This window comes from Psammomys obesus, unplaced genomic scaffold, assembly GCF_907164565.1.
Source record: "Psammomys obesus unplaced genomic scaffold, mPsaObe1.curated_primary_1811, whole genome shotgun sequence".
Classification (NCBI taxonomy): Eukaryota; Metazoa; Chordata; class Mammalia; order Rodentia; family Muridae; genus Psammomys; species Psammomys obesus.
Window position 1 is genome coordinate 3,258,293 of NW_026586550.1, and position 26,400 is coordinate 3,284,692.

The 26,400-nt window shown below is 38.5% G+C and overlaps 1 protein-coding gene across 1 annotated transcript in view; it reads left to right on the forward strand.

Annotated features, from left to right (window-relative positions):
• Positions 1–26,400, forward strand: part of Reps1 (RALBP1 associated Eps domain containing 1) — a 51,668-nt gene that overhangs the window by 23,643 nt on the left and 1,625 nt on the right. The window contains exons 4-14 of the mRNA XM_055602032.1: positions 7,775–7,896; positions 11,251–11,331; positions 17,502–17,589; positions 18,459–18,560; positions 20,368–20,437; positions 21,627–21,745; positions 22,948–23,012; positions 23,668–23,853; positions 24,831–24,926; positions 25,274–25,422; positions 26,078–26,183. Of these exons, the coding sequence (XP_055458007.1) occupies positions 7,775–7,896; positions 11,251–11,331; positions 17,502–17,589; positions 18,459–18,560; positions 20,368–20,437; positions 21,627–21,745; positions 22,948–23,012; positions 23,668–23,853; positions 24,831–24,926; positions 25,274–25,422; positions 26,078–26,183 (1,184 nt within the window). The remainder of the gene's footprint in view (positions 1–7,774; positions 7,897–11,250; positions 11,332–17,501; positions 17,590–18,458; positions 18,561–20,367; positions 20,438–21,626; positions 21,746–22,947; positions 23,013–23,667; positions 23,854–24,830; positions 24,927–25,273; positions 25,423–26,077; positions 26,184–26,400) is intronic.

The following is a 26,400-nucleotide window of genomic DNA, read 5'->3' on the forward strand; positions in this document are numbered from 1 at the left end:
CCCCTCCCTCCTCCCCTTCCAGCTCCACCCTCCCTCCCCCTTCTTCTCACTTGCCCCTCCCAAGTCCACTGATAGGGGAGGTCCTCCTCTCCTTCTTTCTGATCTTAGTCTATCAGATCCCATCAGGAATGGCTGCATTGTCATCTTCTGTGGCCTGGTAGGGTTGCTCTCCCCTCAGGGGGAGGTGGTCAAAGAGCAGGCCAATCAGATTATGTCAGAGGCAGTCCCTCTTCCCATTACTATGGAACCCACTTGGACACTAAACTTCCATGGGCTATATCTGTGCAGGGGTTCTAGGTTATCTCCATGCATGGTACTTGGTTGGAATATGAGTCCCTGGGGAGACCCCTGTGTTCAAATTTTCTGGTTCTTTTGCTCTCCTTGTGGGGTTCCTGTCCTCTCCAGATCTTACTATTTCCCACTTCTTACTTAAGATTCCATGCACTTTGCCCATCAGTTGGCCCTAAATCTCAGTGTCTGCTTTGATAGTCTGTAGGGCAGAGCCTTTCAGAGGCCCTCTGTGGCAGGTTCCTAGCTTGTTTCCTGTTTTCTTCTTCTTCTTCTGATGTCTATCCTCTTTGCCTTTCGGGATGGGGATTGAGTGTTTTAGTCAGGGTCCGCTCTCTTGATTAGTTTCTTTAGATGTTCATGGTTTTAGTAGGTTTATCCTATGTTATATGTCTATATGAGTGAGTATATACCGTGTGTGTCTTTCTGATTCTGGGACAGCTCACTCAGGATGATCCTTTCCAAGTCTCACCATTTACCTGCAAATTTCATTATTTCCTTATTTTTCATTGCAGAGTAATACTCCATTGTGTAGATGTACCACAATTTCTGCATCCATTTTTCAGTTGAGGGGCATCTGGGCTGTTTCCAACTTCTGGCTATTACAAATAAAGCTGCTACAAACATGGTTGAACAAATGTCTTTATTGTGTACTTGAGACCCTTTTGGATATATGCCTAGGAGTGGTATAGCTGGATCTTGAGGAAGCACTATTCCTAATTGTCTGAGAAAGTGCCAGATTGATTTCCAGAGTGGTTGTACAAGTTTACATTCCCACCAGCAGTGGAGGAAGGTTCCCCTTTCTCCACAGCCTCTCCAGCATGTGTTGTCACTAGAGTTTTTTATCTTGGGGTTGGCTCCTTCTTTATCTCTGTACCTCTTATAGACACGAAAAACTGTGGTTTGAAGGTTTTTGTGGCTAGGTTGGTATCCTCATCCTTCCTTTGGAAATGTCTTTCCTGGTTATAGGTGGTGACTTTTTCATGTTCCATATCCTCTGTTGCTAAGAGTCTTAGCTAGGGTCACCTGCATCAATTCCTGGGAGTTTTCATTGTCCTAGATGTCTAGCTTATCCCAGAGATACCCTAGCACGCACATGCACACACATACACACACACACAGATTCCAGTTCTCTCATGCACATGCATACACACATGCACACACAGACACACACACACACACACACACACACACACACACACACACACACACGGATTCCAGTTCTCTCACGCACGAGTACCATCCTTCCTACACCTGATCCTTCCTGTTCCCATCTCTAGCCCTTCTCTCACTCTGTTCCCTACATCCATCCACTTTTGACATCTGTTTTATTTCCCCTTCTCAGTGAAATTCAAGCATCCTTCCTTGGGTTCTCTCTGTTCCTTAGCTTCTTTGGGTCTGTGGATTGTAGCATCGTTATCCTGTACTTTATGGCTAATATACACTTATAAAGGAATACATATCATGTGTGTCTTTTAGAGTCTGGGTTACTTCATTCAGGTTGATCTCTTCTACTTCCATCCATTTGCCAGCATATTTCATGATGTCATTGTATTTAGTATCTGAGTAGTAGTCCATTGTGTAAATGTACCATTTCTTTAAATCTGTTCTTCTAGATGTCACTCTCTAGTTGAGGGACATCTAGGTTGTTTCCAGTTTCTGGCTGTTACAAATAAAGCTGCTATGAACATAGTTGAGCAGATGTCCTTGTGGTAGGGTGCAGCATCCGTTAGGTATATGCCCAGGAGTATATAACTTCTATCGGGGTCACGTGTGGGCTTATTTCTGGGTCTTCGATTTGATACCATGCAGTTGTTATTACTGTTGCTCTGTAGTTTTTATTACTATTGCTTGAGATCACTGATACCTTGAGAGATTCTTTTCATATACACACTTGTTTTTAGCCCTCCTTGGTTTTTTTTTTTTTGGTTTTCCATATGAAGTTGAGATTGTTCTTTCAAGGTCTTTAAAAAGAATTGTGTTGGAATTTTGATGGGAATTGCATTGAATCTCTAAATTGCTTTTGGTAAGATGGCCATTTTTTTCTATGTTAATTCTATGGAACCATGAGTGTAGATGATCTTTCCGTTTTCTGTTATCTTCTATTTCTTTCTTAAAAGACTTTGAGGTTCTTGTCCTACAGGTCTTTCACTTGCTTGGTTAGAGTTACACTAAGTTTTTATATATATATTTTTGTGGCTATTATGAAAATGTTGTTTCACTAATTTCTTCTTCAGCCTGTTTATCATTTGTATAAAGGAGGGCTACTTTTTGTTTTTTAGTTAATTTTTTATCCAGCTACTTTGCTGAAGTTGTTTATCAGCTGTAGGAGTTCTCTGGTAGAATTTTGGGGATTACTTGCATGTATTTTCATATCATCTCTACATACTGAGAGATCAGTTTATACACAAATCCAGCCATACTATCCATCTCTAGTTTTTTCCTTATAATATTGGATAGATATCTTAGTACTTCATGACATACAGAGATGTGCCTTAACCAGCTCCTTACTGACGAAGTTTTATATTTTCAGTTTGTCTTTAAAACAGTATTGTAGTGACTATGCTTAGACATTTGTCTTTATTTTGAAAATTCATTATTGAAGTGCCATCAGGAGTAAAGTAAGACCTTCAGGAGGGAGGCAGGTTGTCAAGTAAGAGTGAGATTACACCCCTGCCTCTAGAAGTTTAGGGTCTTGAAGCCTGATGTTTGTGGGTGGAAGGATGGTATGCAGTGATTATTTACAGGGAGTAAAGTTGAAAGAGGTGTGGTTTATTTACAGAATTTCTCAGACACAGAGTAATTTGCTCTTTTCTTACTGCCATTTGTTGTTCTGTGAATGAAGTGGGGAAAAAACAAAGGGCCATTTGCCAATTTATTCCAGCAATAATTTTTGTTTTCTAAGACAGCAACTGTGCAACTTACTAATCATAAATCCTTTATATATTCTCAGAAAGTGTGGACTCCAAGAACCTTTATGTATGTGAACTAAATAATATTTATTTAATAATAATTTAATTTTTTTGTTCCTTTCCCACTACCCATGTGACTACATTTTTAAATAACAGCAACAAACTCTTTACATGTTAGCATAATATTTTTATGAAAATATTCTCTAAAATATGACATTTATGAGAAAGGTATCATTGTTTTACCTTTTGCAGAGCTCTGTAATAACTGACAGTAGACATCAGCTAGCTTGTCAGATTGCTTTCTTCATTCAGTTTGTTGGGTTTATTATTTAAGGTAAATTAGTCCAAAAAGCTAAACCCCGCAAACCAAATTCAGTTTGCTGCCTAACTTAATAAATAGTCCACAAACCAAGAATGGTGTTGTGTCTGTTTGGCTTTTATTGTTTGGGTTGTTTTTTTTTTTTAGTAGTGCTGGGAATCAAGCCTGGTGTTTTGCACGTGCTAAGCAAGTATTCTACCTTTGAGTGTATCCATAGCCTAGGGTACTTTTTATTTTTGTTTGGTTTGGTTTTTAAAGGCAGAATCTCATATATTCCAGGCTAGCCTCAAACTTGCTGTGTAGTCAAAGATTAATTTTAAACTTATGATCCTCCTGCCTCCACCTCCTGACTACTGAGATGATAGACATGTACCACCACACCCAGTTGATTCATGCAGTGCTGGAAAATGAGCTTCTAGCAAGGACTCTGCAGCTCCTAGAGCATTTTTTGTCATTAAAAATCAGAAGAAAGGCAATATTTTTTTATTTTTTCTTTATTAATTATACTTTTCTCACTTTGTATCCCCCCCCCCGTGGTTCCCTCCCTCCTCCTGTCCCAATCCCTCCCTTCCTCCACCCTCTGCATGCATGCCCCTCCCCAAGTCCACTGATAGGGGAGGTCTTCTTTTCCTTCCTTCTGATCCTAGACAATTAGATCTCATCAGGAGTGGCTGTATTGTCTTCTGTGGCCTGGTAATGCTGCTTCCCCCTCAGGGGGAGGTGACTAAAGAGCAGGCCAATCAGTTTATGTCAGAGACAGTCCCTGTTCCTATCACAATGGAACCCACTTGGATACTGAACTGCCATGGGCTACATCTGTGCAGGGGTCTTAGGTTATCTCTATGAATAGTCCTTGGCTGGAGTATCAGTCTCAGGAAAGACCCCTGTGCTCAGATTTTGGTTCTGTTGCTCTCCTTGTGGAGTTCCTGTCCTCTCCAGATCTTACTGTTTCCCACTTCTTTCCTAAGATTCCCTGCACTCTGCCCAAAGGTTGCCCATAAGTCTCAGCATCTACATTGATAGTCTGCAGGCAGAGCTTTTCAGAGGTCCTCTGTGTCAGGCTCCTGACTTGTTCCCTCTTTTCTCCTTCTTCTGATGTCCAGCCTCTTTGCTAGAAAGGCAGTATTTTATTACACATGAAAATGCAATGAATTTTCAAATTTTAAATTTAAATTTAAATTTAGTGGTCATCAGTAAACCTGAACTGGGTCAAATAGCCAGCCTCATTTTCTTTCAAATTGCCTCTAACGGCCACTGAACTATAGGGGCAGAATTGAATAATTGCAATAAAGGCATACAGAGTTTGAGAAATTTACTATCTGGCATATTAGGACAAATAAGGTTTAACAACTCATGAACAACCGCAAAGAAAATCTAGTCTCACATAGTAAATGGAAAAACTACTATACAGTCATTTTAGGTATTGTGGATATCCTTTGGTAGCACATTAAAACCCAGATGTAGTTCCTAAGAAGTTAGTTGCAATATGGAAGCTGAAATTAACAGTTTTTTTGTATCATAGCATTATAGACCATTTATTTGTCTTATATTTGACTAAACCTCTTACGTATAGATGAGTTCACATCACACTATAGTGGTTATTTGTAACAGTCCAATTCATTGAGTTAAGCAGATCTTTCTTTCTTAAAATTTAGTTTTTATTAATTATAGTTTATTCACTTTGTATCCCGACTGTAGCTCCCTCCCTCGTCCCCTCCCAATTCCACTCTCCCTCCCTCTTCTCCACCCATGCCCTTCCCCCAGTCCGCTGATGGGGAGGTCTCCCTCTCCTTCCATCTGACCTTAGCCTATCAGGTCTCATCAGGACTGGCTGCATTGTCTTCCTCTGTGTTCTGGTAAGGCTGCTCCCCCCTCGGGGTGGGGGGGTGATAAAAGAGCCAGCCACTGAGTTCATATCAGAGACAGTCCCTCGCTAGGGAACCCACTTGGATTCTGAGCTGCTATGGGCTACATCTGAGCAGGGGTTCTAGGTTATATCCATGAATGGTCCTTGGTTGCAGTATCTGTCTCAGAAAAGATCCCTGTGCCCAGATTTTTTTTTTTTTTCTCTCTCTCTCTCTCCTTGTGGAGCTCCTGTTTTTTCCAGGTCTTACTATCTTTCCCTTCTTTCATAAGATTCCCTGCACTCTGCCCAAAGTTTGGCTATGAGTCTCAGCCTCCACTTTCATACCCTGCAGGATAGAGTCTTTCAGAGGCCCTCTGTGGTAGGCTCCTGCCCGTGCCCTGTTTTCTGCCTCTTCCAGTGTCCATCCAGTTTGCCTTTCTGGATGAGGATTGAGCATCTCACCTAGTGTTCAGAAGCAGAAAGACACACATGGTATATTCTCACTTATAAGTGGATATTAGACTTATAATGTAGAATAATCCTACTAAAATCTGTACACCTAAAGAAGCTAGGCAAGAAGGAGGACCCTGGGCAAATATTTCATCTATTCACTGTCAGAAAAGCCGATTTGTTACTATCATAACCTTTTTGTCATAGAAGTTGGTAAATGCTAAGAAGTCTTTAAGCTTTTGGGCATATATGCATAGTTCTCAGGATTATACTGTTTCTTTGAAAGTTGATATTGAAAAATGTATCTGCCTCATTAAATCTAAAGAGTTATGTTTTATCAGCAGTTCATTCCAAAAAAGAAGGAATGTCAATGTTCATGGAAAAACTCAGAAGCAGTTTCTTCAGTTTTCCCATGGCCAAATGAACAGTTGGTAAAATCATATTTCATTATGTATTCCTGTTGATAGGGGTTGTATTCAAAGCTCTGTAAAACTTGGAAAATTGAGGTTTAGTTGTCTATTGATGATTATTAATATTTAATATTGACTTACCTTTTAGTTAAACAGCCATTATTCCTAATCAAGCTGAATACGTAAATCACAACGCAGAGACTAGGACTTATTCGGTTAACCTAGAGCACAATGCTGGGCAATAAACTCCATCCTAAACCTCCAAGCCTGCATAGCTTCCTCCATTCACAATTCATACGTTATGCTTGCTTTTTAGTCATATCTTTGGTTCGGTTCATTTCTCCTGATGTTTCCCAGTCCTCTCCTCTCTGATCTCTCCTCCCATTCCTTCTTTTTCCTCCCCTCCAGACCAGGATGTCCCACCTGTTCTCTCTGTTGCTCAGCATTGCCTGGTGCTTTTTATTGGCAAATGGTAGTGTGTTTACACAGACTTGAGACAGATGATGTAGAGTAAGTGTCACAATGCAATGTTCAGATTGAAATGAGATAGTAGGGTAGAGAAATCAGCCTCTGAATGAACAAGGGTAAATTGAATACATTCCACAAGAACATTATACCAACAGTTGTCATTGAAGTTCTTTGTGTTTTAAGTATAATTTTAGAGATACTTAATTAAAGTTGAAGTGAAATTCAGAGTAGAATATGATATCTCAACATGTTTATAGACCATTTTAAAATTATAGCATAGATTTGTAGCTATCTCATTTCAGTCTAAAAACACCAGTGTGCATGATGTAATGAGAAAGCATAGGTTTCAGGGTCCCAGCTATATAGGTCAGTGATAGGAAGAGCATGTATTTATTATAGACAAGGCCCTGGGTTTGAGCCCCAGGTGGGGCTGGGGGGAAAGCCTAAAACAAATACAAAGACTTATATTTCATCTGGACTTGTTGACTCCACTTTTTGCTCGTAGATAGGTACTACTTTTGAGGTATAGGTTTATGGACACAGGAATGTTTTTAGAGAAAATATTAGTGTTTTCAAAATAATTCCAAAGGAAACTGAAGAAGCATTTTCTGTTGGGAAAAACTGAGTTAAAATATATGTAATGTGAGACATAAGAAACGATTGTAGACACACTGGACAATACCCCATTGGGGATTAGAGCATCCCTAAACTCACTGGAGCAGAAAACAGAAAATGTAATCTTTCAGTCTCCTTGCTGACATGTGCTCCATGGATGCATTTTGGGAAGCTGACAGGAATCTGTTCCCCTTATCAGAGAATAAATCATAGCCTTCTTCCATCATTATCTGCCCAATGTTTTTCCTTCTGTTTAAATCTAACTTGCCTTTTTTTTTTTTTTCCTCTCATGAAAAGTTAGGAAGCCATGATATCAGGTAGACTATAAATAATTTAAGTATTATCTGATAAAGCATCTACTTTGGGAAAGGAAATTGATACTATAAATTACCACCTGTGTAAAAATTGTCTATTAGTTACTCATAAAATACATTGTTGATGGGAACTCTCTGTGTCTGAATTGCAGATGTGGGGGACCAGCCGGGTGAGGTAGGTTACTCAGGCTCTCCTGCAGAAGCACCTCCGAGCAAATCACCCTCAATGCCATCACTGAACCAGACCTGGCCGGAGCTGAACCAGAGCAGTGAGGTTAGCAAAGCTGCCCTTTCTCTGCTTAACATTAACTTGTTTATGGGAAGAAGTTTCAAACACAGTCGTTTCAGCACAGAATTCCTCCAGTACACACAGCATAGGATTCCTCCAGCACACACAGCATAGGATTCCTGCAGTACGCACACAGCATAGGACCTCAGAAGGACAGTAACAGAAATAGTATTAATTGTGTAGCTTGTGGGATTTTTGTACTGGGTACACTGTCCTATGATTGCCACCGTATCTCCCCACTAAAGCCTTGAGTATTGGGTGGGGCAAATGCATCAAAGTGGGAGTGACTTAACTAGATCCCATGTCCAGGCAGATTAAAGAGCAAGATTTGGACACAGTCTTTCGCTGTTTCATCAGCAGCTATGTCCATTGAATCTTCGCAATTATATAACTAGGGTGTATGAGGATATATTTGCAATTTTGGCATTGAAGTGATGCGAGAGACAAGTCACTAGTTCAGCTTTCTACATGAAAAAAATATTTTCTATAATCCAAACTGCTTTTAGTTTTATTGAAAACAAAATGTAGGCCAGACATGGTTGTATACAACTTTAATCCTAGCACTTGGGAGGCAGAGGGTCTGTATAAGTTTGAGGCCAGGCTGGTCTACAGAGTGATTCCAGGATAGCTAGAGCTATGTAGAGCAACCCTGCCTCAAAACACCAAAAGAAAAAATAATAATATAAAATGAAGTAATTTTACCATATTAATCTTGACCAGAGGTAAGCAAAAGAGAATAGGGGCAAACGCAATGCTTCCCAACTTTGTGGACAGCAAGACAGCACTCTCAGAATATAGTGCAAGGGCCTGAGCACCCCATTCTGATAGCCCTGAGGCCTTCTCTGACAGTTCCGTGTTCTAGAGAACTTTGCTATTAGCTCTTTAAAGAAGATTTCTTTGTCAACTAAATTTTGTATCTACAAAAATAAATGTGTTGACTTTGAGGGGAAAGTAAGCTTTTGTGCTTTTCTCTCTTTTAAAGCCAGAAAAGTATTTTGTTAAAGTCACCTCGTTAATTTGGGGCCCCTGGAAAATAGAGAACTGGCAGTTCTGTATGACTTACTGTTGCCTTCTAAAGTGGCTCTGCTGTTGCACCACTGCCTCCCGCCAGATGCAGACCTGTGAGTGTATGGGATTGTGAAGGGAGGCAGTAAGCCTTGCAAGAATTTGCTGGAGGAGGCTTATGGAGAGTAGGGTAGGCATTTTTAAAGCTGCGCTTAGATTGTGGTCGTTTTTTTTAAACACTGTTAAGTTGACAGAGTGCTGTTAGCCTATTGTTGATGGTTTGTACATAAAAGCAACCCTTCCCAAAGTGTCGGGTTTCCAAGTTGATCTCCATTCTAAAAGAAATTAGGTGTGATCTTGAGAAGATGGGGATAAAAGTACTTTTCGGTTCTGATTCCAAGTGTATGCATTAGCCCTCTCAAAAAGTCCTACCAGGTTTTATTTTATGATGATTTTTATAATTTATAAATTAAATCATAAATGACATTTTTGCTCTGCATATTTTGCTATAAGATTTATGCTATGCATAAAAAGCTAGTAAGACAATGATTTTAAGATGTTTTGGTAATAGGTATTTATGTTACTTGGAACCTTGGAACATAAATTTAGATTATATTTTATTTCCCATAAACTCTTAATATTAGTTCAGAGTTTATTCAGCATTGATGCATATAAATGAGGCACTATAAGAGAAAACACTAAAAATCCCTAGCTTTTTAAAGCACTTTTGATGTGCTTGTCTGTTCAAAAAGGCTCTTCACCTAATTTAATTTCTTAGTCCCCCACAACACTCCCATGAGGTGGCTATTACTAATCTCATATTGAAGATGGTGAAACTGAAACACAGATTATGTAACTCAGCCAAGTCCACACAGCCCAGCTAGGATGCCAGTAGCCAAGTGCCAGAACTTAGTGCTGTTTGACTACTGTACTTGCCATGAAGATGAGACACACTGCCTCCAGGGGGCTTAGTTCTCAGGTGAGCGGCTTTCTGTAAGGCAGATAAGTCAGTTCTTTCTAAATCCTTGTAACAATAATTATTGAAGAAAAATTAATAATACCAAATTTGTCAAATCAGTTCCTGATGTGAAAGCCCATGATAAAAGTGAACTGTCATGAGCTTTAGTCAAAACTGTAGATTAAAGTTTTTCTTTATGTGTTTTAGTTTTCGTATTATAATAACCTGTAGGAAAAGTTGTTGAATGCTTTTATTAGTCATTTTTGTAGGTAATTTTCACCAATATTCTCATTTGTTACAACTTAATTTCTGCATATCTAATTTATCACTATTTTAAGTAGAAACTTGAACTTTGAAGCATAAGAGTATATATAAACTGAATTGTAAGAAGGACTGTGGTTAACGAGGTAGTTGTGTCTGTGTGTAAGCATTCATGTGTATATATTGTATATGTGTAGATGTTTCCCTCTTCAGAGGACAACTCATCATTTTTAAGAATCAGGTTTAAATAATAGTTTTAATACAACTTTGATGAAAAAATTCTGTATTGTTACGAAGATCTCAAATGGAATTTATTATAATTAATGTTGACTTATCATTTCACCTTTTTTAAGAGGTATGATATTTCTTTGTGTACCTCTTTTAGACAAGTAGTTTTTTCTGTGCATCTCCTGTGTATAACACATACTCAGATGCTTGATTTGCTTTCATGCCCGGCCGCATTCTGATTTTCCTAGCATGGGGAGGGTGCCTGATTGGCAATTCTGTCTTGTGATCTGGCATGGCCCTGTTTGTAGTGCTGATTGCAGAGGTTGACTTGCTAAAAATTGACAAATAAGCTCAAAACATTATTAGTTACAGAGTTCCTTGCTTTTTATGTTTTATATTTTATTAAATATCTTTGCATATGTTTAAAATATGTGCACGTACATAATGGAATCATCTTTCAGGGGTCGCACTGTCAAGTCGCACCAGTTGCTCCATTGGCTTTTCTAGATCAGTGTTTTAACCAGAGTTTGACTAGAATTTGAAGTTCAGCATTATTCCACAACCCCTGTGCATTTCTTCTTGCTATTTCCATAACTTACGCTCTGTTTCCTTTCTGGTGTTTTGAGTGTCAATTTTGTAAAAGTTTTAATCTCATCCAGAGATGGCATTTTTTACTGTATATTTGATTATGAAGGTATTCACCTTATTGAACAGATGGCCTGGCATAGATAAGTAGGAAGTAATTGTGGGGATTAGAAACTACAGAATTTTGTTAGTCCTGCTAAATGCAGCTTGCAGTGCAGCCTCTGAACAACTTTGCTAAGTCCTCTCCAGGGATCTTCTTCTGCATCTCCCCGTGCTGACTTGTCTCTCCTCTGTCTGTTCAGCAGTGGGAGACGTTTAGTGAACGCTCTTCAAGCTCACAAACTCTGACCCAATTTGATTCTAACATTGCACCAGCTGATCCTGTAAGTCAATCACTTAGCTTGCTTGTTTGAAATTAATTTATTAACCCAATTTCCATCATTATGGTTTTTAGCTGACATGCATGATTCAGTATAGTGCTTAGAGGGAAATTTGACAGGCCTTTTGATTTTTGTGTGCTCAATAGTGAAAGAACATTTTTGTCATTCTTTTTATTTTGTAGTTATTTTGGTGAGAAAAACTTTGTTTAAAACCTGGTACATGTGTCTGTAAGGAGTATTTTGTGACAGTCGATTTGGTCAGCCATGTTACATCTGCTAAGTATATGTTTTATTAAACACATACTGCTTGTTTCAGTGCAGCAACCTTACATAAAATTTTATTTGTATGTTTATGCATCATGTAATTTGTACTCTGTAAATATTTATGCAGTGTCATTTTAAAAATAGTCACAATAATGTTCCTCTTGTTTAATTAGTGTGCTGAGTTCAGCACAACAGAAGCAAACTGATAGTTACAGGTTACTCCTGTGCAGTAGAGCCTTTGTCTTGTCTCCCTGTGATTTTTCTGTGTCACTTTAAAAAAAAAATGCTACAAAGTTCATGTCCTGATTTTTAAAATAAATTCTGTCTCATAGAGTTATACTCCACCAGTTTAATTTTAAGTTTCTTTTAGGGCCCCCCCCCCCAAGACAGGGTTTCTCTGTGTAGCCTTGGCTGTCCTGGACTCACTTTGTAGACCAGGCTGGCCTTGAACTCACAGAGATCTACCTGCATCTGCCTGCCTGAGTGCTGGGATTATAGGCATGTGTGCCTGGTTAGTATCTTTTGGTTTAGTTTTGAGACAGTTTCATGCAGCCCAAGCTAATCTTGAACTCTGTTCATGACTGGTAGAAAATATACCAGTATTGTTCCTCTCATATCTTAGAAATAAAGTCCAGGTTAATGAGTGCCAACTCTGCTGTTAAACGCTTTATAGCTCAGCAGGGAATGGAGACACATGGCTGTACTCCTTAGCACTTCGACACTTGTGACCAGTGATTCTAGGCTACATTAAGGGACTGTCTCAGTAAATCAGGAAAAAGCCCAAACTTTTTATATAACTCAGTACTTTCCATTACTTTCCATTACTCAAAGAGTGGCTTGAGACTTTGAGAAAAGAAGAGATTTTCATTGAGATTTTAAACTTGAATTTATTGATGTCTGAATTTGGTCGAATTAGGTGATACTGTTAAATACTTATCTGTCTATAATATTCTTTCTTTTATGATAGTACAATTAAATCTTTGTTGTCCAACAGATTCCCATTCTCTCTTTAGATTCCCAAGCAGAACATTCTACTTTCAGTTAATTTGGCCTCTTATATTAGTGTCTTATACTTCATTTAATAACTGAGTATTTCCTTTCCATAGACCACAGCCTGTAGCCATAATCTCAAATGACCCTTTACAAGGCTTGTATAAACAAGGATTACAATTAAGTGAATCAGAGCATGTTCAGACAGAATCACCATGGAAGGGTGAAAACAAAAACCAACAGAAACACACTACTGTTCTAATAGAAATTTCACATTTTTATGGTAGAGAATGTTTAATAGAGTGGTTTTAAAAAAATAAACCTTTCATAGTTTTTCGTTGAGTAAAGTTCAGTGAAAGCTTCCAACTGCTCTAATGGCACTTGACACCTGTGCATGGTGTTACACGTTTTACACAGGGCAGCGGCTTCACAGGCACATTGAGATGGCAACAAATTAGCCTGTCAGGGTTCTAGTGAAATTGAAGTTCTGGTAGCTCATTTCCATAAACTTGTCTTCTTTTCTTGAATGATTTATCAAATTAGTGGTGTCCAGTATAATATGCTTCTAAGATGAATATGATCAACACACCAACGAAATTCTAGCCTGATGCTTCTTTGTCCTGATTTATACCTGTTCCTGGATGCTATAGAACTGAGGAGTTCAGCACATAAAAAGAGTTAGCTTGAGCAGCTGTTAGGGCCAGCCAACTTATCTGATTAGAAGATGCCAGAAGCAACATTTCAGTCTTAAACCATCATACTGGTTGTGATAATTATCATGGTATATAGCTGGGCAAAACAATAGGCAAAGGAAGGATTTTTGCTAATTCAACCCATGGCGTTTGGGGAAGTTTTGGACAAAATTTAAATTATTTGTGTGATGAATTTTTTTTTTTAAGCGTAAGGACCCTTTTATCATTTAAGAGGAAAACAGCAGAGCCAGAAGCAAGCTGTAACTCAGTGGTTCTCAATCTTCTTAATGCTACAACCTTTTAATATAGTTCCTTGTGTGTGGTGACAACCAGCCATAAAGTTATTTTCATTGCTACTTCATTACTGTAATTTCGCTACTGTTTTGAATTGTAATGTAAATATCTGTACTTTATTATGGTCTAGGCAACCCCTGTGAAAAGTCATTCAACCCTCAGGTTGAGAACTGCTCCTATAACTCTTGGTAGCAGTTAGAAAGAAGGAGATGGAGAAGAGGAAGAGTAAAGCCATTTCTATAAGATAGGGTCTAAAAAGCTGGCAGGTTCTGCAGTGGAAGCTGGCAAGCAGCTGTATGGTAGGAGGGGAGGAGACTTCAGAACAAAGTGAATAGTTTCTACCCGTCTATATCAAGGATGCCCAGACGTTGGCCAGTAACTGAGAGTAAAAGAGAAAGCAGAAAAAGGAAAAGTTAAACTTTTATGAAAAGTGGACAGGCTGATGCATGAGGCTCTGTACATAGTATGTCCTGATTGAAAGTGGGAGTTCACAAAAGTAGATAAAGGCCTTTCTTGCAAGCAGAGGGTATCATGAGCAGGATAAGTTCTGTGCAGTGACAGCATATGGTACTCATATGTGTTGGGGGAGGGTGGGGATTAAGGAATATAGTTGAACCTAAATGGAGATGTTTTCGCAGACTAGACTAAAGAGATCAGCTTCACTTGGTTATCAGCTGGATGCTAGCACTGAGTGCCAGGATAAGATAGGCAAGAAAGGGCAGCTGTGGAAGAGGACTCAGCTAAGACTGTGAAGAAGTGATGGGTCAAAGGGATAGTGAGCTCTTAGCTCTAGAAGGGAAAGCAGGCAGGGGTGGATTAGATTGAAAGGAGAAATGGGATGGAGAGCATGTACAGGATGAAGAGATGAGCATAATTATGACAGTATAAAAGAATTCTGAAATTTATTAGTTAGGCACCCAAATACATGGTACAGATGTGCAATTGAACGTGCCTTTTGAGTAATTTGAATAGGTAGAAGAAAGTGAACAGAACCTGCCTGCTACTGGTTTTTGATAGTGGTGTGATGGGTTTTATGTTTTTTGATTTGGGGACAATAGATGAGAGCAGAGAGAAAGCATGCCCTTTTATTCAAGATACTTTTACATATTAAAATGAAAGCTTCCTGTCCAGCTGCACAAGTCACAAACATAGTAATACAATAATTTGAGGGTAGGCCTGGTCATCCATGTCAGGCTTATCAGTGTTTTGTTGTCTTTTGCGGGCAACAGAACTCCTGGATTAAAGCCTTTATAGGCCATCAGTAGCCAGTAGTTATGTATTCCTGAAAGCTAATTGGCTGGCACAGACTTAGGATGCCTTTTGACAATTAAAGCTTAGATTTTTTTATTACATATTTTGTGTGTAAATAAAAATTTGTAATAAAATAATTAAATAAATAAATAATGAAATGAAATAAAAGCCAATACAATTATCTGGGCATGGTGGCTCACACCTTTAGTCCTAGCACTTGGGAGTTTGAGGCCACTCTGGTCTATATAGAAAGTTCCAGGCCTGCCTGTCAGGACTACATGATGAGACTGTGGTGTATGTTTTATTTTTGTATTGTTTTAAAGGTAATGAAAGATTTATCATTTGAAAAATATAATAAATTTAATGTTTTAGCTAATAACGAGCATATGAAGGGGGCTAGAGAGAAGGCTCAGTATTTAAGAGCTCATTCTGCTCTTGCAGAAGACAAAAATTTGGTTCCTATCATCTAAGTTAGGCAACTTTAGGGGATCTGATCCCTCTGGCTTCATGCACATACCCACATAAGATATAAGTCTTGCTTACTTTTCTGTTACTGTGACAAAGCACCAAAAGCAAGACAATTGATAAAAGAACATTTTATTGAACTTACAGTTTTAGGGTTTACAGTCCACAATGGTGGAGCAAAGACATAGCAGTAAGTATTCAAACATATGAGCCTATGGGGACATTCTCACTCAAAACCACCACAATACACAATTAAGAATAAAAATAAATTCTTAAAACATGAAGCGAAAATCACAGAAATAAAGTTAAAAGTGGAAAATCACTTTAGAGAGGAATAAATAACCCTTGTTAGCAATTAATATACTAATAATTAGAATTATACAATTAAAAATCTCATGCAGTGAATGTACTGAAAATTCTGTATCCAAGACAGCAGTTTGTGCAGAATGGATGAGAGGATACCACATGTAAATGTCTAAATTTGGAACAGGGAAGTATATAGTTTGTAAAAGCACAACAAGCACAAACTATTTTAATGGTTAAGTAGACTAAATTAGATTTAATTAGTTACCAAAGCTAAGTATATTAATCACATGCTGGAAAATGATATAAAATGTATGTTTAAAAGCTGTAGCATTTAGAAACAAACAAACATAAAAGATATGTGCACACAGAAACAAGGAAGAAGTACAGACATGCTCAAATCATCAGAAAATGCAACTAACTATAGTGAGAAGCCACCAATACTGACCAGGTTAGCGAAAATAAAACTATGACAATGCAAAAATAATTTTTTGAACTAAGATAACATTACTAATAAAGCCGTATTTTATAATTGTAAGTATGACCATGTCTTAAATGTATAATTTTAAATAATCTTTGAAAAATACAAGAAAAATAAAAACTTTCATCTATATATAACACTGATGTTTTAACTATAGTTTTAGAGGGACAGGGAAATGGTGGTTCAAGTTTATTGGTTCTATACATGGATTCTGGTTAAGTTCTCCACGAATAGTGTGTTTTGAGGCACATGTGCACAGATGTGGAGATCAGAGAATAATATTAGTGAGCCCATTCTCTTCTCCCCCTGTGTGGGTGGCAGGGATGTAACATATCATAGGTTAGGCAGAAAGTTCCTTTACTGGCTGAGCCATCGCACAGGCTCCCGTTAAATTCTCACTGGAATAGGAACAGGAAATTGCTCTAAATTATTTTGTCCATGTAATAGCTATAACAAATTTGTTGTGAACTGTTTAAGTTTTGAGATGTTTAGAGTAAGCCAATGAAGCCTGTTCACTCGGATTTATCACCAGAGCAGTGTTGATTATAAGCTGAAGGTCAGTGACCTGCACTACACTTCAGTGCATTACTAGCTATCACCTGTAAGGAGCTTAGGTTCCCATGAGCTGATTCCTTCCTCATAGGAGGAGCCACGTCCTCCTCACGTGGCTTTCAGCTCCTCTGAAGCCAGGGTTTTGATCTGGTTCTGGCTGCTCCCCAGAGGGTCCCAGCCACAGAGCTAGGTTCCTTCCTATGGACTTCTTTCTGCCTTTCTTCTGGTTCTAGGAAACTTCTTATCTTAGCCTTTACTCCTTCCTTCATTTCTCCTAGAAGCCACTACCATCAGCTGTTTTACTGCTCAAAAATTGCCTCTCAGGAACCGTAGACAGATTTGATGTGTTACAGCCGTAAAATATTGCCATATTAGTGTGGGGGTCTTTCTAGATCCTTTAAAGTCCTGTATTCTTGTGAGGATAGGAAGCATTTGTCATACCTACAATTGCAGTAGACCAGACTTCTAGTTATTTTGTTTTATAGGTTAAAGAAAACAAAATTTCCTTGAGCAGTTTAGTAAAAACAATTTTCAGTCTGCCACTTAGCTTTTGAGTTCTCATGAAATATTTTAATTTATCTCAGAGGTTAACATTTATATAATCTCGTTAGATTATTACAGTTTGTTTTCAAATATTGTTTTGAACTATGTTTTTAATAAGTGGATTTCAAAAATTCTTTAATCATTCATTTTAAATTATGAAATCAAATTATTCATCATGTAAACTTGATTTTTTTAAATTGAGCTTTTAATTTTTAAACACGACTCATTTGCATTACTGTGAATGAGAAAAATGTATGCAGGAGTTTTTCATGTTGTTAGTCTTCAGGATTCCATAATTCCTAATGCAAAAAATCTGTATTTACTTCATTTGTCTCTAGGACACTGCTATTGTCCATCCAGTTCCCATTCGTATGACTCCGAGCAAAATCCATATGCAGGAAATGGAACTGAAAAGAACGAGCAGTGGTAAGGAAGTTGCCATCAGGCTGTTTTAGCTTGCTGCTAGCATTTGAAGGTTTTAGTTTCTTTCATAAATTATGATTTTTTTTTTTTTAATGAGGCAGAGCCCCACATTATAGCCCTGGCTGACCTGAAACTCGCTTTGTAGACCAGGACCATACCTGAGTTCACAGAGATCTGCCTGCCTCTACCTTCAGAATCCTGGGAGTGAAGGCCTATACCCACTTCTGACTAGCAGTTGCTTATTTTCCTTTTAGCCTAATAGTTCTCTACAATTGTTTGTACCCTCAAGGCACAGTTTTAAAAAGGAAACATCAAAGTTTTAAAAAGGAAATTGTTCTAAGTTATAAAGCTTTAAAATGGGGATGTTTAGGGGAAAGATTTTACAAAATAAGGTCATTTGAAAATGAGATACTTCTGGTATTCTGGAGTCAGGTCAGAAGAGGCCATTGGATGCCATGTAACTTAAGTTATAGATGGTTGTAGCAGCCATGTGGGTTCTTGCTGTGTAACCCAGGCTGGCCTCAAACCTTGATCTTCCTGCCTTAGCCTCTCAACTGCTGCAGTGCAGGTGTGCAGCACCATTTCCAGCGTAGTCAGTTTCTCAGAGGCAAATATATTGTCTAAGTCAGCATTGACATCGTCTATAGCCCAGATTTTGGGTGGTTTGTTACCAAATAAATTATCTCCTATTGTGGAAGATAACAAAAATTTCTATAAACAACTTTATATTCAGTTTTATTAAAAATATTGTGTTGTTTTATATGATACTTTCATAATTTCTAGACAAAGTCTCATATTGTAATTCAATCTTTTATGTATTTTATCAATGAAATGTCTGTCTCTTGTATTGTTACCTCCTAATTCTCTATTAGATCATACTAATCCCACCAGCCCATTACTTGTGAAACCATCTGACCTTTCAGAAGAAAATAAAATCAATTCATCAGTAAAATTTCCTTCTGGAAATACAGTAGGTAAGTGAAAAATATATCACTCATTTGAGTTTGTTAAATAAATTTAAAGTCTGGGGAAATGAAATCCGTATCTGTGTTCACTGCATTAAATAGGGGACTATAACTCTTCAAAACCTGTTGCCCTGTGTGTGGTGAATATTGAACCTTGTCATTGTCACCTTCTTCAAGGCAGGTTACCTGTTGGTCATCACTCTGTTTGTTACATGGGCTCTTCCCCTGATGTTTCTTTCTCTGTTTCTCACAAAACTTTGGGGATGTATTCATTGATTCAGCATGCTAATTGGATACTGTGTGCCAGGTTCCAATCTAGGGAGTGGGATTTAGCAGTAAACAAGTCTTTGTGTGTATTGAGTTTTATAAGGGTGATTTTGGTTGGATGGGTTAACTCTTATGTGAAAAGAAAGCTAATTTCATGGCTAGAACTTAAAAGTTGGAAAGAGGAATAAGAGTGTCATTTTAAATGAGAACAAAGAAGGCTTTATTAAAAGCTAACGTTTGTATTAAAATTTGAAGGAGATGAGTGACAGCTCTGTGACTTTTGGGAAAGAGATTACTAAAACACAGGCAATAGCAAGTGTGCAGCCCTTAGGTAGGAAGCTTGGGTCTACAGGCATTAGAATTGAGTCAGGTGGTAAGTAGAGGTAACAAGTGAGAGAACAGTAGAGGGAATATGTAACACTTTTCACTCTTAGTAAGTGGTGTGAAAAGTCATTAGAGAGTTTTTCATGGAGGAGTGTCAGGGGACCCGCCCTTCCTTTTTAAAATATCATTCTGTCAGTCCAAAAGCAAGCAAGCACTGAAATAGGAGATAGTGTGATAATCCAGTTACAAGAAGATGGTGGTTTTGGCTAGAGTGAGAGTGGTACAGGTGGTTAGTGGCCAGATTTGGGACTGTACTTTGTAACCTCTGTAGGAAAAGACTAGTCAGTAGAGGGCTTGCTTACCTCTATGGCACAGCATTGGAGAACAGAATCAAGGGTTGCCTCTGTAGCTAAGGGAGAGCAGAAGAGCTACAGTAGCAAAGAAAGCTCCTTTTATCCAGACACAGTGCCACCATTTCAAGAAACAAGCTTCCTGTTCTTAAACTGTTTCTAATCTCTTATGTGAAAGTAGCTGTTTTCCACTACATAACAACTTATACCTACTATACAAATAAGAAAATGATTATTCACATTCTCAATGTCTACAGTTAACCATTTTATTGTCTACTTTAAATCATATTTTGTAAACAGAGTGAACAACAGTAATCTCAAAATCCAAAATAGGAAATACTTCAGAATCCCAAACTTTTTGGGTATCGAAATGACATCACACCTGAGCTCTTGACAGATTGCAGTAAAAACAAAGTCACACTGCAAATATGGCTGTGCACATGATGGTAGATATGGAATGGGTATATATTTAGACTTGGCTCTGCTTTCTGGGTAACTCATGTCTATGCAAATACTTTAAGTCTGAGGAGGGGAGTAGAAACCAGAAGCATTTTGGTCCCAAAGCTTTTCATATGAGAGATATTCAGCCTATAGTTACATTTGTGTTTGAGAAGGAATTGTGATATAGATATAGATGATTTTTGTGATTCTGTTTCATTAAGTATTTTACCTAGATTATAACTTACTGTGTCTATGCATGATGTCTTTGATTTTTACAGTTGGTAACACTGGAATGAGCTGTTAGCCTATTCAGCACTTTTTGAATGTCTATGATTTTGAAGCAGTGAAGCAATCTGTTATGTACATTTGTGGTAGAGAGAGTAGAAAGCAAAGAAATGAGTGTTATTAACTAGGAAGTATCTGTTTACCAGCAGATGGGTACAGTAGTTCAGACTCTTTCCCTTCTGACCCGGAGCAGATTGGGAGCAATGTAACTCGTCAAAGGTCAGTATTTATATCAAGAAAACTGTTAAACTCGCCTTATTCACTTTAATAGTTAAAGTTACTTAGGGCCAAGCACAAATTATTTGCTCTCTGAAAGCTGTTAAATATATATTAGGTTATGTAAAAGACAAATATTTTGGTTCTACTTGTTAAAAAATAAAAAGGAACCGTATTGTTAGTGTTGTTTCATTTTATTTGTTTTATGAAGGGTCTAAAAAGAGCTAATAACTTCTTGGAAGTAGATATTAACACAGTCCTTTGGTGTCAGTAGAAAAGTGAAAGTCTGCATGTCTGCATGATGATAGCATGCAAGTCTGCGGCAAGTACAAACAAAACTTTGTTTTAAACACTCAAAAGCACAGCCCAACAGGAGCTACCTGCTCACCCTGTAGCTTTATAGGCACAAACAATTCATGGCATAAGCAAAGGATAGATGGAGGAGGTTTGTCTGCATGAACCTTACCATCTGCTCAAACATAAAATAGAAGCATTTTTTTATTTCTCACATTTTACATATAGTGAAAATTCTTTTGCTGTATGCCTCTTAGAGAGAATTGAACACCCTTCTCCCAGATTTCCAAGGAACTAAGAAAGTCAGAAGACCAGGTTTCCTTTCTTTGATGTGTGGAGTTCTTCTGTATTTCTTAGATTTCCAGTTATTTTGGAGTTCGTATGTGAAGATCTGTTTTCCAGAATTGTGGAGTGCCTTTTCAGAATAAAAGACTCCCTGGAGCTAGCGTAGTGACCTCCAAGTGGGTAGTTCTAGTTACATCACATAAGTATCTCATAGTATAGCCAGATTCTGTCCCAGCTTACCACATTTGAGTTCGAGCTGTTGAAAAGTAACCATGTAGAGATTCTCTTCTGAAAAATAGCTCTTCAGGCTAGTGTTGCCTTCAGTTGAATGAGAAGCATCACTGATCTGTGGTCTTGATGAGGTCGCGTAGACAGTAACTTCAGAGCTTTACAAGTTTGTTAATGACTTTATAAAGTGTTATTTGGCACATCAAGTAACTGTTTCAGACACAGCATAGATAGTGCTGCTTTTATTATTTGTAATACCTTCATACATACTGCCTGAAAAAGTGTCATCCTAATTAGGTCCTTGGCTGTTCAGCCAAGTATGAATGCTTAAAAAGGGTCAAGCTCCAGTGTTAACATAACCAGTTGTGACTGGTGAATTTTGCAGGTCTCATTCAGGAACGTCACCTGATAGCACTGCGCCACCACCTCCCCCTCCAAGGCCACAGCCCTCTCATTCTAGATCATCATCCTTAGATATGAATCGGACCTTTGCAGTTACCACAGGTAGGGAGGGTTAGCGAATCATAATAGTCATTAATTATATTAATATACATTGTTTTAAAGTTAATCCAAGGTTCAACTTTTTTTTTTTTTTTGGTTTCTCGTAATATGTCTTTTAGTTTTTTTAGATTTAAGAAAAATGTAAATGTGGATTAAAGACATCAAATGATTCCAATGTTCAGGAGGTAGAGGCAGTCGGATCTCTGAATTCAAGGACAGCCAGGACAGTTCAAGGTCAACTACAGACCTCATTCCAGGCTAGCCAAAGCTATGCAAGGACCATATCTTGGGAAAGATAAAATATAAAATAAAATAGGAAGGAAAATATCAAATAAAAAAGTTTTTTAAAGTGGGGAGAATGTTGTTTCCTAATGACTAAGGTGTGCTTGTTAAATAAATAAATGAGCGAAGTTGAGATGCCACATAAAAACTTAATGATGTGATTACGTCAGTGATGTGGGACACTGATAAGTCTTAATTTACTAATAGAAAAGCCATGACTCCAAGCTTTTCATGTTTATACAACTATAGTGATTGAAATCAAAATGCTAGAGCAGAGATGGTGTTTTATTCAGTATGATTAAAAGTTGTAATAGTGAGGGAAATGTAAGTAATCAACAGATTATTGGAACTTTGAGCCAATATGGAAGTATTAAAATTGTTCACTTTCATCTGGTACCTAAAGAATAATGAGAAATACGGAAGAGAAAACCAAGAACAGGCTACTGTTAGGGAAATAGACAGGTGTTTGTTGGCAGCAGTCCCTCATGTAGCGGAGGTGAGCAGAGGAATAAGGTCTGAAGAGAGGCCATGAAATTGGACCAGTAGGCCCCATGTAGAGCTTTTGGTTTGGGTTTTGTTTTAACACAATCTTATGTGGCCCCAGCTATCCTCAAACTCAGTATTGTTGCCAAAGTTTCTTTTGAACTAACTTCTCATCCCCTTGACTCTACCACCCAAGTTCTAGAATTATAGGTGTGAGACACCGTCTCTCCTAGATCAAACCCAGAGCTTCAGCCATGATAGGCAACTGCTCTACCAGTGAGCTACAGCTTCAGCCCCATTTAGAGCATTTTACAAGATAATAATTGCCCTTGAAACATTACCAAGTGCTCTTAGAAGTGTTTTATCATGTGGTCATTTACCTGTTTCTTCTACAGTAAAATAATTACGTAATCACTAAAGTGGTTCATATATTCTCACAGGCCAACAACAAACTGGAGTTGTTGCCCATCCTCCTGCAGTGCCTCCCAGACCTCAGCCCTCACAGGTAATTTTCCAGTATTCTGGTTTAAAATGTCAGTTATTGGAGTCCTTGGGATGAGTTTGTGCCTTAGACCCTTTGTTCTATTTATAAATATCTCTGAGGTTGGCACTTAAGTCAGTATATTTTAGAAGGTAAGGATTTCAATAATTTGGGTTACTAAGAAACAAATAATGCTGTCCTAAAGGGTTCAGCAGAAGAACAGTAAGCTAGGAGATGGAGATGTCTAATAATGTCCTGGGTCCAGCACTGACTCATAGACAGAATCCACTGTAGCTCCCTGGATAGTTGCATCCTTTCTGAGACAGAACTGAAGTGCTGCAGTAGACATATTTATAGAATACTTGGGGACAGCCTTGGTGGTTGGTAAAAGTTAAAGAGCGTATTGAGAAGATACAAGTGAAATGAAAGAATTAAGAACCAGAAGACAAAGAGTTACTTGCTGCAGAAAGGGCATTCCAAAGAAAAAGAATGGCATCCACAGAGACATAGAGTAGCTTGGCATCTTAGGCTTATAGAAAGCCAAGTTCAATGCAGATTGATGATTGTGAACAAACATCTGAGATATTTGCTATCATGTCCTACCATATGAAGAAGGCCACACTGTGATGCTGGTGATGCTAATAAAATGCTTGTTCCTTTGTTCTAACCCATTGTACAGGCACCCGGTCCCTCTGTGCATCGCCCAGTGGATGCTGATGGTCTAATAAGTCACACTAGTACCTCACCTCAGCAGATACCAGAACAACCAAATTTTGCAGATTTCAGCCAGTTTGAAGTATTTGCTGCATCAAATGTCTCTGAAGAGCAAGACAATGAAGCCGAGAAACATCCTGAGGTCTTGCCAGTGAGTGTTCTAGAGTTCACCTAATTTGTGACAGTCTTCTCCCATATAGTGTAAAGAGGACTCTTGAAAAAGCAGATTAAATTAGCAGAGGCAGCAGTGAGTAAAACACCTGCTGCTGCCTCTTTTGGGGGATATGTATTCCCTTGATTTATACTGCTCAGCTACTTTATTGGCCTCTAACATCTGATAGTTGCAGGACAATATTTAGCAAGATTCAGATGTTAGGCCCAGGGGTGGGTGTGACAACACACGTGTCCTTCATGCTACTCTGGGAAGTTAGTGTGAATTGATGAAGATGTCCATAGAATAAGAAAGAGACCATGGTTACAAAATCTGCACACTTCAGCAGCACACACACGCACACTGTCAAAAACAATACCATGCTAAAACTTAGTCTTCATACACTCTTTCAGGAAAGCTTAGTTTTTGTGGTAAGAAATCTAATGGCATTGGCTGTACAAATCTCTGATTTACATTTTTGAAAATGTGTATATGGAGTTGGAAGGAGAAAAGTAATATTGACATCCCCATCCTCATTGCTTCAGCTGTTGCAACATGTTAATCTGACCGGCATCACCTAAAGGTTTCATGGGTCTGACCCACAGGGAAGCTCTTATTGGCAAACCCTAAGCTCCCCTGCCTACTAGGGGAGTTGACTATATGTAGAAAGGCTGTCATGGCCTTGGGGCAGAAGTGAATGTGCCAGGGGACTATCATTTCTTTCCTCTGTGACTTCGCAGTCACCGACCTCTCAGCAGCCAGCTGGAGGTTCTGTGCCACAGCTGCATCTCTTCTCTTTCCTGCTCTCAGCTATTGTTCTCCAACTTCAGTGCTAGAGAAATTCATCTGGCAGGGTGTCTCAGACTCACCTCAGATTTTCTATCAGAATGGACAGCTCCTAACATCTTACTCTCTTACATGTTCTGTGCATAACTACATAGAATTATATAGTAATGAGATACTACATTCATCCCTAGGCTGAAAAAGCTTCTGACCCCGCAAGCTCTCTTCGGGTCGCCCAAACAGACAGTAAAATTGAAGAAAAGACAGCTGCTAATGTTCCTGCCAATGTGGTATGAAAAGTCTTTTTATAATGTGGACAGTTTTGTGTGTGTAAGGCTCTGCCAAGATGCCTGTTAGAAATAACAATAGCTAAGCCAGGTGTGGTCGACATGCACATCTTCAGTCCAGCCCCAAGGAGGCTGAAGCAAGAGGGTCACGAGCCCTGCCTGGGCTATGTGGTGATAAGCATTCACTCCTGTTTTTCCTTAACTGTTGCCACAGATACATAAATTATTTTAAAATAAGATGAGTAACCTCCTTTTTTAATAGCAAGTGGCTTTAAAAAGGCAGTTGGTGTTAGCAAAATGCTAATTAGGCATAACTATCACTCAGAATGCTCATTTCTCTTATCTTTTAGAGCAAAGGCACAACACCTCTGGCTCCACCACCAAAGCCTGTTCGAAGAAGGTTGAAATCAGAAGATGAATTACGGCCAGATGTCGATGAGCATACACAGAAGACAGGTGTCTTAGCTGCTGTTCTTGCATCACAGCCTTCAATTCCCAGGTAATCTAAGTTATTCCTCAGTACATTTAATTATTAACAATAAAAGCACAATAAAAATATCAGACAGAAAGAAACAGGCTAGTTCTTTAGTTAAACAGAAGTTCTTAGTTGAAACCCAGGCCCCATGTGGTGGAAGGAGAGAAGCAGCTTCACAAGTTGTCCCCTGGCTTCCATACTCATGCCATGCATGTGGAGGTCAGCAGGCTACTTTTGGGAGTTGGAGCTCCTTTCATGTTGGTTCTGGGGATCAGACTGGGGTCATCATGTCTGTGTGGCAAGTGAGTGCCCTTACTACCTGGACCTTCATGCTGGCCCAGCTTTTACATTTCTAAGAAAAGAGAAAGAAAAAAATGCACATAGCAGGAATAGTATGGCCACAAAGCTGAGAAGATTCATTGCCTGGCTGTTATAGAAAGAGCCTATAAGTGCTTGGTCCAAACTAAGCACTTCATGAATTTGACAGAATAATTGCAGTAATGAAAATAACAGCTGTGATCGTGGGCTTCAGAAGCTTATATCTTCTTGGTTACCATTGAAACAGCAAGCGACATTGAGCTCTGCTAAGAAGTTTCTTTTCTGTGCTTGAAAGTCAGGGCAGAAAAAGGTTAATGACAGGAAAGAAATGAAGGGTGTTTTTGCTCCTGTGTCTTCTCAGATCTGTGGGAAAAGACAAGAAGGCTATCCAGGCATCGATTAGACGGAATAAGGAAACAAACACTGTTCTGGCCAGGCTGAATAGTGAATTGCAACAACAATTAAAGGTAATGTCATTTCTGAATCTTAGTTTCATTAATGCTGCACATCTCAGTTTTGGGGAAATTGAAGCTGATCCAACAGCTCTTGCCAATATGTGAAACTTTGTTGAAGAAGAAGCTTGTTGTAGCTAAAATGTTGTGTAATCCATTGAATCTTTTGATACTAAAGGAATTTCTCAACAGAATTCTAGTGTATGTACATTATTTTATCCTGCATATATAA